The 12,661-nt window shown below is 46.2% G+C and overlaps 1 protein-coding gene across 1 annotated transcript in view; it reads left to right on the top strand.

Moving 5' to 3' along the window:
• The first annotated feature begins 9,424 nt into the window (after positions 1 to 9,424).
• efnb1 (ephrin-B1) overlaps positions 9,425 to 12,661 on the top strand; it is a 57,562-nt gene continuing 54,325 nt past the window's right edge. The window contains exon 1 of the mRNA XM_023395991.2: positions 9,425 to 10,484. Within this exon, the coding sequence (XP_023251759.1) occupies positions 10,369 to 10,484 (116 nt within the window). The 5' untranslated portion in view covers positions 9,425 to 10,368. The remainder of the gene's footprint in view (positions 10,485 to 12,661) is intronic.

The following is a 12,661-nucleotide window of genomic DNA, read 5'->3' as shown; positions in this document are numbered from 1 at the left end:
TGCAGCTAGGATAATAATGTTTTCCCTGCAGGAAGAGGAAACAAGATTATGGTTTTTCAATTAGGTGGGGGGGGGGGGACTCTGGAAAACATGCAAGCTAGTGAGGTAGCACAATGTTGCCACACAAAGCCTACATTTCTACGCTTCCATTTTCAAATCCCTTGAAGCTCATTCAAAGGTGACCTGCCGATGACTGAACGAATTTCTGGGCCAAGCCAGCTCTGCTAAATCATGAGTCTCAGTAAAGTTTGGATGAGTGTCTTATAAGGGCGTGATGAGACAGGTCTCATAAAGATGACAGAGAGCTCTGCATGTCACCAGCCCCTGCCAGGAAACCCCAGTGATTAACGAGGGCCAGGACACCTCTGCTAATAATACTCATCTCTTTAATTGGCTCTATGATATGACTGTGCAAATGGCCCAGGGTATGGGGGTGTATGTGTGTGTGCGCGTGTGTGTGTGTGTGTGTGTGTGTGTGAGAGAGAGAGCGTGCGTGCGTCCGTCCGTGCGTGCATGCGTGCGCGTGTCAAATACATGTGCAATGTTCACGTCTGTGTTATGTCCATTGGTGCATGTATATTGTGCATGTGGGGGGCATGTGTATGCAGGGGGTGATGGGGAGGGGGGGGGGCAGGTGGCTCATGCATGTACCTGTTATTAGCTTTCTCACTTCCCTTCAGCACGGATACGAGCCAGAGACGAGGCAGGGGAGCCTCATTAGAAAGAGAGCACTTCTATTGCTGGCCAAGATTTAACACCTCACCCAATAATAATTTATTCAATCTATTCTTAAGTATTGCATGCGCTGGTAGATAGGGGTTAGGTTATGTAAGAGTGCGACAGTGCCTAGTTTGAATGTGATATGATGGTAATTTTAAATCCAGGGGAGACGACAGATGGCGAGGTACTTTAAAGGTTCAGCAGGTATAAGTATTGCTACTCTGCTTCTGCCAGATCAGTTCCCAGGAGAGTGGAGGTGGAGGGGGGGGGGGAATTAGAGGTAGTCAAAGACAAGAAGAGAGAGTGCAGACACAGTAAGAGAGAGAGCTGGTCCCCGTTAACACACTATTCATCAGTCTTGTGAGGTCAGGGTTCAGGGAGCCCTGAGGGGTGGTGTGTGACCCGTCACCTCTCACCCCTGACCCCCCCCCCCCCAGCCGGCACCTGGAGCTGAGGTATTTCCTCATAACATTAACTTGTAATATTTTGTCTCTATTACCGAAGTTGAACTGAGCAGCTTCGGATTGGTTGTAAATTTGGCTCCAGCGTATATCGCATACCAGCCAAGCTCTGTGGCTGTGTGTTGGGGAGAGCAGGGAGTGGCTGACCCAGGGGGCGAATGGGAGTGGACGACACGGGACAGGAAGGAGGAAAGACAGAGAGGACAGGGAGGTACAGGAGAGAGAAGTGGGTGGATGAGGTTTGAGGAGGGAGGTCAGGGTCACAGCTGCGATAAAGAGGTCAGAATGAAAGATGTTGCTTCAGTCCGGTCGCGAGGAAAATAAACATCCTCCTAAAAATACTTTTGAGACCCGTTCCTCTTGTCGTCGCTGTGGCTTCAGCCAGGTGTGAGCAACTTTGCTCTCCGTAACAGACCTGGAATCTGCCGACCTCTCTGCGCAAACTGGGTTAATCATGTAAAAAATGTGTCTGTGAAGCCTTGATCCTAACATCTCCGGAGTTCATAGGCCCTTTGAGAGTCAGAGTCAGTGATTATCTTAACCCCTCCAATAAATATGACAAGCCAGTCTTAACTTCATATCTGCCCCTGCCCACTAAATCTTCAACTCTGACCTTTTACCCCAACCAGAGCTGTTGACCTTCCTTCTCTTCATATGTCTTAATTTCCTGAGAAGATTTTATCCTGAGCCAAGAAAAGCTGCTTGGAAATCAGGTTTTTTTTTTTGGTCTGGCTGGCTGATTGACAGATTGCAGTGTGAATGAGCTCAAATGCTCAAGGCAAATAAGACAAGCAGAAACACACACCCCTGCACCTCCCTCTACCTATCTTTCATTGTCTGTTTTTCTCTACGCCCCCCCACCCCGCTACCCTTCCTTGCTTCTTCCGGTGCCCCTCCTTCCTTTATTTATGCCTGCAGAGCCACTTTGTTGTGCTTTTAGTGGCTGGGTTTGTAGATGGAGCAGATGCTGGAGCTGATATTCCCTGATCCTGCAGCGAGCCGAGATAAGAGCAGATTTATGCCAGAGTGAGGGAGCATGGGAGTAATTGCTGAGGCTTTGATGATGCGGCTGAGAGCACTCGTGCACCCTCAGCTGCTTACCAACAAGGACACCCTCAGATTTAGGAGTTTGTCTCCCTGGGTTTAAAGTGTGTTTTTTTTGGTGTATACCGTTGGTTGCCAAAGGTGTGTTTGTGTGTTTCCCTCTGCAACAGTGCGTGCTAGGGTGCGGCCCTTCCCTTTTCGTATCACAGTGTGTATTTCAGGCATGTGCACATTAGCTGTGTGTACATTAGCTGTGATTATTCTTGCGTCTTTGTTTTACAGGCGTGTCACAATTACTGCATTGTGTATGTGTATGTGTGTATGTGCGCGCGTGTGTGGGCATTACACATTACAGATCTCCTCCAGGATTTTTACGGCCTCTTTATTTATAGCTGCACAGAATAACGCTCAGCTGAAAACACATGACATAATCAGGATGACTGATAACATTCTATCTGCAGATAAGGTTATCTCAATTTTTTTTTTTCTATAGTTCAAATATAAGCGTATTTTCCCAGAGACAGATGACGGCAACTGCTGGATTTAACGATTTAAAGGCATAATCAGAGGATGTTCCTCATCATGGGGACTATGCCTGTATGCAGGACTACTGTTCTGTCTCTTAAAATATAAATATATGATCAAAGCTGCGGCAGCCTACGCCACCGCGCTGCACCTGCCAGGGTAGGCTACTTTATTCTGTACTCTGATTAGAGGTGGATTCTAATGGCTCTTCAGCTTTGCACTGAATAGAGATGAATCATCTGTTCTGTGTCCCCAGGTGATGATGTCACTGAGGACATGTCAGTGACACCCGGCAGCAACAATGACACGTTGATACCAGGGGCTTTGGAGCCTGACCTGACTCTTGACTGGTGCAAGTGGGCTCGGACAGGACAGATACCTTCACGAGGCGTGCAAACACACACACACACACACACATACACACACACACACACACACACACACACACACACACACACACACACACACACACATGATCACGAAAATGCCAAAGCCGACACTACACTTACACAAATCTTATCTTTCTGCCTGACCTGGCCATCACCCCGTGGTCTTCCTGTTTTTCTCAGGGGCCCAGAAAGATTCTCTGCAGCAGTCATCAGAGTCGTGTTAGGCTATTAGCTGTGCTGGGAGAGACACTTGGAAGAGTATCTACTGTAGAGAGAGAGGGGTGATAAGTGGTGGATCATTAGAAGCCCTGAGCCGCAGCCAAATAGAATTAGATGACGCACACCACAAGATCATAACACAGGCCAAAATCAGTAAGGACACTGGGATCAAATTAGACGCTTAATCCCTCTGTATCATTTAGCAACAATAATTTCTTCAGCACGTCAGCACTGTGGGCTACTTGTTTCAATTCCAGCCCCGCCAAAGAGAGCCAGCGCTCAGTTCAGAGAGGGAGAGCAATGAGTCAGATCCCCAGCTCCAATTATATCTGCATCCTGCAGTCTGCTCTTTAAAGCAAACACACACATACTCGCATAAGAAAGGAGCACACACGGGCAGACCAACACACTTGAAATCCACACTGCACGCATAGCTGCCAAGAAATCCATGTAGCAGTCAGAAAATAACAGGCTCACACAGACCGTGCGCACGCGCACACACACACACACCCAGACACACACCACTTGAGCAGAAGCTTGTTGACCATCACACAGCCAAGGGACTGTGAAGAAGAGGTGGTGGTGGTGAGGGGGTGAGCTCACAGAGGTCGCTTTGAAGTTTCTATTCAGGTCTTTGTCCCATTCAGGCTGCTGGCAGTAGACATCTCTACTAGAGGCCTGGCCCCTCCCATCGTCACACCGTCCACAGAAGCACTCGCTCGCTCTCTCTCTCTCTCTCTCTCTCTCTCACACACACACACACACACACACGCACACACACTCAAATTGAAAAGAAGGCACGTCCGCAGGTCCTGTCCATCACACATCACACAGGCCTTGATTAGAGTGGATTCGAATGCACCCCTTTGTACCCCTCTCACTCTCTCCTCTTTCTTTAACCCCCCACCCTCACTCATTTCACCTTCTCTTTCACCCGCTCCCACCCTCTCTTTTTCACCCAGTCCTCCCTCTCTCCCCTAACCCTCTTTCACTTTTGTTGCCCTCCTTTTCTTGGCAGGGAGTGAGGCACCTCTCAAGACGTTTTCTTCTCTATGCCTTGAGCCCCCTTCAACCACACCACACCACCACCCCCCCCACCGCCCCATCCGAGCGTGGAAGCTGAGTGTGACCTAATGTTTGACAGACAAGTAGCCTTGGAGAAAAGACTCATCTATCAGAGGATGGTAATTCCATTAGAATGGACAGATCACCCCCCGAGGGCCAGCATTTGGCATATTCTCTCCATCAATTTAGCTCCTCTCTAAACCCTCCGGGCCACCGGCCTACAAAATGCAGTTTACGCTAACAAATAATCAAAGGGAGTTAATAACATGTGTGTCTGTGTGCGTGCATGTCCTAACTTTCTGCCCATTTTTTTTTCAAGGGGAATTGTTGAGCGTCAAGTTCTTTGATATTAAGCATCAAAGAACAGTTTCTCTTTTCAAATTCTAATCTCATCTGAGAGGCTAAAAAGGTATAATGCAGGGAGCTGTGGTGAGTGAAGATGGAAGGATCACAACTAGCTACTAGTCAGGATTGTTATCAAGATTCCACAATGTTTATATGTAGACAAAGATGGTTACAGCAAACATCTATTGTCTAGGCTTGTTATCAGACCTAATTACTGATTTGAGAGACGTGGAAAGGAGAAGAGAAGAAGGAGGTTTTGCTTACATCACCTGCTGGGATGTTAAATCGAGGACATGTTTTTTAGCGCAGTGTGTTATTTGTCTGTAATCAGCGCTTTCCTGTCAGTCGTGATGGCTGAGATGAGTAAAGGAGAGGAGGAAGAGTGGAGAAGCAGAACGAGATGAGAGAGGAGGAAGACGTCTGGACAGCAATCAGCCACAAACAGGAAATGTACGTCTGCGGATGCCCCCAGCTGCGGTGTTTGGCCTCGCTGCTGTTACTGTTAAATCAAAGCAGCATGAATAGCTCATACAACAATTCCTCAAGTGTCTGCCTCTGAAAATAGTCGGTTTACATTAACAGAGTTTTCCCACTGTTTCAGTCGGCTCAGTGTTTGGAGTGAGTCCATGTTGTTTGCGTTTGTGCCCTTGTGTTTCCTTTAGTGAACACTTTGGAGTGCGTGAGACGGACGGGAAACATGTGCTGCTAAGTGCTTGTGTGTGTGTGTGTGTGTGTGTGTGTGTGTGTGTGTGTGTGTGTGTGTGTGTGTGTATGTGTGTATGTGTGTGTTTGTGAGGACGTGTTGTCTCAGTGGTTAATGGCTGTTCGATATTGATTACAGCTGGAACGTCTGAGTCACATGTTCCTTGTCCTCTCCAGATAACGAGGGTTAACCACTTGACCCCGTGCATGCCAAAGGGGTTCCGCTCATACCTGGATCCATATAGCCCCGGCTGAAGCCACATCTCCCACAGCTCAACCGAGGCCGCAGCCCTCTGGTCTCCAGCCTGGCCCGTAGATCACGGCCGTGTCATGGAGCCACACCAGAGGGAAATGTGCCAGACTTCATTAAGGGCAGATTAAAAGCAAGAGGAGGCCACTTTAACTGTGATTTATTTTCACTGTGAGGTTGCTGGACTGACTGCGGGCCCACAGCGGCTTCATCCCGGAATGATGATGTCATGGTTTCAGTGTTTGCTGAGTGTAAATATCAGATTGGGAAGGAGCTATGTCCTCGGCACCAAGGTTCATCTTGGAGTTTCAGAGAGAAGAAAACAAAAGCTACAGCGAATGACTAACTATTCTCCATTTTAGAGCTGAAACAAACAATTAGACGATGAAGGAAATAATAGTCTGCAACAATTTTGATAATCGCTTAATCATTTCAGTCATTTATCAAGCAAGAATGCTAAACATTCTCTGGTTTCAGCCTCCTTAACGAAAGGATTTCCTGCTTCGCAGTATAAACAGAATATTTTTAGCCGTGCCAGTGGCGTGTTGGTCTGTTGATCCAACACTTTGGTCCGCACTGCTTCATCTCGATTACTGCATGAATTGCTATGAAATATTGTTCAGACATTCACTGTTCCCAGAGGATGAATCCTTAAATGGCCAATATGCTTCTTCACCACTGCATGTTGAATGGCTGAATAGTTTCAGCAACCCCCTCCCTTCACACCCTCCTGACAGCAGATTAGGGGGAACTATGTCCAACCATTTCTGGGAATTTCCAAAAAACCGACAATCTGACACTCACACCCTGTTCAAGCTGTGAGTGGTCAGCTTTGCAGAGGTAGACAGTAAGATGGCTTTGAACTTCTCTCTCCTGCCCTTTCTTTTTACTCTTAACATAGCTATTTCTGTCACTTTTCATGTACAAAGCCATTAATGCCTTTCAGGAGAGGCTGTCTGAAAATGTGCATCATTATCCCTGTGTTTAAAAAATATCACATCTCCCTGCTCTCTCTGACAGGCTTTTTATTCCACCTTTCAGCTTGACTTTTCAGCACAACTACAAACACTTTTGATTTCTGACGTGGTCTGACCGCACATTAAATGAACTAGTTCTTATCGAGTATTAACTGACCCTTTATGACTAGGATGATCCCCTGACTTTTGCTCTAGCACCACCATGATGTGGTTTCACCTGAAACGTCTGCACAACTATTGTATGGATCGCCATAAAAGTTTGATGCAGACATTCATACCCTACTCAGGATGAGCTGCAATAACATTGGTGCCCCCTGACCTTTCCTTTAGTGCCTTCATCAGGTCAAAATTTCAATTTGTGATACTTGCTAAACTAACTCCATTCCAATCAACCTCAGCTGTGCTTTGTGGCTAATGCTAATTAGCAAACATTAGCATGCTAACAAGCTGATGGTGTACATGGCAAAAGTTATATCTGCTTAGCAGCAGCACTGTAGCATTGTCATTGTCAACATGTTAGCATGCTGACGTTAGCATTGAGCTCAAAGCACCACTGTGCCGACAACCTCACAGAGCTGCTGGCATAGAGGTGTCACATTAAAAATGGAGCATTTTCTGAAATATTTTAATGGATCAAAACAATTATCAGTGATGAAAATAATCTTTAGTCACAGCCCCACATTCTGATGCAAAGGAGGAATGTGTGTGTATGAGCTTCTGAGGTATCAAAGTACGTTCAGGCTATTTATAGAAGCACTAATCAGCCACCTATACAGATTAACATGATGACCTCATTACTTGAAAATGCCAGTATTTTATAGGTGGCTGTCTGAGGGGGAGGGGGGGAATCAGATTGCCTTCCATGGAGAGTGTGAGCAAACATGAATGCTATGACCAATATAGTCCTTTGTCCTTACATGTAGCTACTGCACTGTGACACAATGCATAAGGTTTTTGTGTTTATAGAGTAATGTGGACAGTCCATCATCTGCTACGTATCCACTACACTCCCTCTGTGCTGTATACACCGTTTTTTTCTTGTACCACATGTACTGGTACATACTGTCAGAGAAGATTAGTTTTGATTGCTTCCCAAGGCAAATATCTGTATAGTGTAGTACTTGGCTAATAAAGTGTTTTTGATTCTGCTGATCCCAGACTGTGGTCTGATCACACTCTTACAACAACAGCTTGGTATGTCCGCCATCATTGTCCTGCAGCCATTGGTCAGTCAGGCTTGGCCACAGCTGTGGCAGCCGTCAAACTTGTACACAGAAGGCGTCTCATTGGCTCGCAGCAGATCAGGTATCTATCTGTGGCCACATGATTGGCTGTTAAGGTATCAGGTATCCCATAGGCTACGTCCTGGCCATCAGACGGGACATGCCAGCTCTGTGGCAACTGGCCCGTGTTTGCTGTTACTATGACAACACTGTGATAGTCTTGTAGCCAGGCTCCTGAGGACGCAGCTATGGCACTCCAACTTCTGTGGCCTCTATTATCACACACACACACACACACAGACACAGACACACACACACACACACACAGACACAAAGACACACACACAAAACCCATACAAACATAAATACACTCAGATAATTAGAATGTATAATCATTTGGGTGTGAAGCTGATAGTGAGCTTACTGTTCCATAAAGATTTATGGGCTGTCAACCCACAACAGGATGTAATACAAATAATTTAAGGAACCAAAGGACATGTCTGTAAATGTCTGTTATCTCTCCTTTCCAATTACGCTGAATCCCCCTCCTGTACTCTGTGAATCGGTTTCATCACAACCATTAGGGGGCGGCATTGATTGAATAAATGCAAGGAAATTAAGGGAAACTCTTCCCCTCTTTCTCTCTCTCTCACACACACACTCTCACACACACATACACACACATATACACACACAAAGGGGGCACAGACATGGACATGATCAATTATGTGTCAAGCGTTTCTTCCTCAATGAATGAATGGCCCGATGACTATAGGCTACCGACCGTCTATTGTCTATTGACACTGGAGACTAAGTTCTCATGCAGTTCATTATCCCAGAAGGGGACAACTAGGAAGAGATCCAAAGAGACCATTAATCATCATTCCCTTCAAAGAGGAAAAAAGAAAGGACCAGAATAACATACTGTAACCCTACACGGTTAAGTATAGAATATTTCTTTAAATAATCAAAACATTAAAAATTCACTTATCCTACCTACCACAGACTTAATTATAATTCCCTATAGAGGAGGTTTTGATAGGCTTAAATTATAGAAATTTTATGGCATAAAGTGAAGTTAGGGATCTGCAGGGTCATTCAGGTTCTGGATTTAAAGGGGCCAAACTTTTGCCCCTGTAAGCACTTTCACGCACGCTCCAGCAGCCTATCACGCTCGTTTTCCTCACCAAAGCTTTCAGTATGACGAATAACTCCAAAGTCCATTTCAATTTGGGTCGAGGCTCGGGCCGAGGTGGTGGGGGTGGAGATGTGGGGTCAACCCAATAACAGCCCCCCCCCCCACACACACACACACCACCACCACCAACACTACCCCTCCCTCTCCCTACCCACCATCCACCCCTCCACGTCCCCATAAATGCCTTCGCTTCCTGCTTCCAAGTTCGGACAGAGCACTGTGATTGGCCGCGGCTCGCACTGTGGGCTGCCCCCCCTCCCCTCCTCTCTCTCCCCCCTCCCCCCGCCTTCGCTTTGCTCGGCTCGGGTTACAGTTGAGCTCGAGCTGCTGCACACACCGGAGCACGGAGAGTTTTACAGACGATTAACAAGGGTACACCGGCATGGAAATGTTGGCGAGCGGATTTAGAGGCACCGAGCGGGCTGGTGAGCAGGTCTAACCGTCCATCGGCACTTTTTGTGTCCGCGCGGCAGAGCGAAAAAGGAGGAGACGGGCAGTTGTATTTACGCACCGGCCACGCAGCATGCCCGAGTTGGACTAGAGGCATACCCCTGCTGGAGCGCAACACGCACGCGGAACGGCGCTGAGAGCCGGGAGGAATATTTACAATAGAAACTCAATTCCTTTGCGGAGAAGAATAGCAAAGGGGAGGGAGGAGTGAAAGATAACACTGGAATGAAGTGGACCTCGGGATTCCCAGCGTGCTGCGGAGTTGTGACTGATGGATGAATGTGGTCATCTGTAGGGTAGCTATATACAGCGACAGGTACAGACACCATCAGGGGAGCTTTGACAAAAGGCACGGCGCAGCGCTTCATCGGGCAGCCGCATCGCCAGATTGTGTCTCCAAAAACTGAACGACTGGTTAGATCTGTGTCATCGCACATCAGATCGCACCGTCGAGTTGTCTCTTTAGAGTAAAAAAAAAAGAAAAGAAGGTCGCGAAGGGCTGTTTTTGTCTCAGCCACAGGTCAATCAGGACACTCGGGGGCTGCTTCCCTTCCAGATCCTACCAAGAAGCGAGGGGTGTCTTCTCATTCTCACGTCCTGCGGACAGTTCAGTCAAGGACACCGGGGTCCGGAGCATTTTTTAAAAGAAGTTGGATAGAGGGACATGTATCTGATATCGACCTCACATGCTCCCGACTGATCGTAGCTCACCTTCCCACCGGGCGAACCACAGATAAAGGCTGCCAGGCGCACAGTCCGACGCTCTGAGTAATCGGCTCACAGTCTGTACATTTATCAGAATGGCGGGACTCGGTTGTTGGAAGTATTACCTCTGGATCTTTATTTTAATGTGCAGGTCGGCGTTACCTTCGGCGAAATCGCTGGAGACTATAATTTGGAGCTCGCAGAATCCCAAGTAAGTCTCGTATTTCATTTGTACAAGCATGCCAAACTAGCTGGGTGTGTGCGTAATGGAGGACTAACATTACTGGAAAAGTTGCCATTGTGTGCAAGCTGGGTTAAATGTTCTGTTAAATGTGGCAATTATCTCAAAAAGAACAGAATTTATTTCGTTTTAATTGTCACTCCTGCGCCGCAGAGTTTGGTGCTGATTTATTCCTCAGTGGGGAATTTCCCAACACCAAAGAAACACAGAAGGCACAGGCTTATACATAATACAGTAGGCCTCACTTCAATCACAATAATAGTTAATTATAGCAATTCATAACTAACATTACATGCACTTATACGTCGCCAGAGGGAAGGTCTTCTTGGACACTTAAATCTGGGAGTTGTGAGAGTTTGTCCGCTCCTTTCTTACAATTTCCTTGTAGCTGATGTCATTTGTTGTGTAAAGATTGAAAGAGAAAAGACAGGTAAAGCATGCCAAGCGTGTCAAGTTGTAACCCAGGATGTCTCTCCTCTCAGTCCCTCTCTCAGGAGCGCTGAACATGGGGCTCTTGTCTGGCCTCTGAAAGGGCCAGGCCACACTGCTGTTCCAGCTCTTCCAAGTTTGAATTCAGCCCCCCCTCACAAAAAAGAAAAAGAAAAATGTGTGATAAGATGCTTTCAGATATCAGAGGAATAACTGCCTGAAATGAATTTAATTTTTTCTTAATTGCCCTGGCTTGCATCCAGCATCATTTCTTTCTCAACATCAAATCAAGTTTCTCAAAAGCAAGCAGCTGAAGCAAGGCAAATTTTTTTTTGTCCTGTAAATTTATATTATTCCCATCAAAACAAGCAGAGTGAGCCCAGACTGCTGATAATAAAACACACTCTGGTAACAATTATCACCCACTTAGACTTGACTCCCACATTTGCATGATGTTGGAAAGCATACATAAGGGGAAAATAAACTAAAAGAGGGAGGGGAGAAGAAAGAAGAAAAAAAAAACCCCAATCTTCTGAATTTCTGTGTGGTTGTAGCTGAGGAGTTGACCTTCATTTGAGTTCACAGCACCTAGGGGAAATGGAGAGTAGCTCGACCAGCTTATAACTAGAACTTATTCATTCAAGTGAATCCATGATTTATCCCCCAAATGTCAGATGTCATAGGAGCTCGTTGTGCAGTCAGCGAGTATGAATATTGCTGCCATGTTCATTGGAGTGTGGGTAGATACGTGTGTGTGTGTGTGTGTGTGTGTGTGTGTGTGTGTGTGTGTGTGTGTGTGTGTGTGGCCCGGTCCTAATGGTAAGACTTACGGCCCATCAGCTTTTATTTGACTATAGCTGCAGAGGTAGTGGAACAATGAGCATCATCAGACAGAGATATATATATATACACACACATATTACCCCTGCACAAAAACCCACACCTTGTGTCAGCCATAAGAAGACAAATGATAAAAAAAAAAAAAAAAAAATGGGGGAGACATTTATTGATTGATGATGTCACCTGGAGGGAATGTCTTAGAAGGTTACCACGCTGGGTTTAGGGATTGGAAGATCATTTCTCCATCTGTTCCTCCACTCTGCTCCTTGTAAAAAATCCCCATGCCGGCCGAATATTTCATAAAGTTCACAGTGGAACAATAATGCACTCTGCTCTGTGTTCTCGCAACCTAATTATCCTGCTGCTCTGCACTTAGAAAACAATAGACAATTATCTTGCTGCGTGCAGGCTTTGCAATAACAAAAGACAAACCTGTTTTTCGGTGTCTGATTGGCAATAAAAAAGGAATATTTGTCCGTCTTCACTGTTTGTTGTTTTTAAACTGCATCTCTCTGTCTTGGCCTATATTGCTCCACAGTAATAACAGAAAGAGAGGCCTATAGAAATGTACAGTACACTATCTGGTGACTTATCTAGATTTACGATGTCTTACTTCCTGTTCCTACTTTGGGGAGCACTGCTGCCTCAGCTAATAAATTAATCTGGCCCTCTGCTTGCACACTGTACCACATACACACAATATATAACAATACCAGTGCCTCCCTACAGGCCATGAGTTATGAGACAAAGTATAGGAAACCAGCAGGTTTGGGCCACTATGGTGTGTGTGTGTTTGTGTGTGTGGTTTTTTCTGTGTGTGTGTGTGCGTGTGCTTGTGCAGGTTTATGTGCGGGTCCCTCTGAGCGTTCTCTGTTATG

Source organism: Seriola lalandi, unplaced genomic scaffold, assembly GCF_002814215.2.
Source record: "Seriola lalandi dorsalis isolate HSWRI2012SDOR001 ecotype SW California unplaced genomic scaffold, Sedor1 jcf7180002054971, whole genome shotgun sequence".
NCBI classification, from domain to species: domain Eukaryota; kingdom Metazoa; phylum Chordata; class Actinopteri; order Carangiformes; family Carangidae; genus Seriola; species Seriola lalandi.
This window is presented reverse-complemented; position numbering and strand designations above follow the sequence as displayed.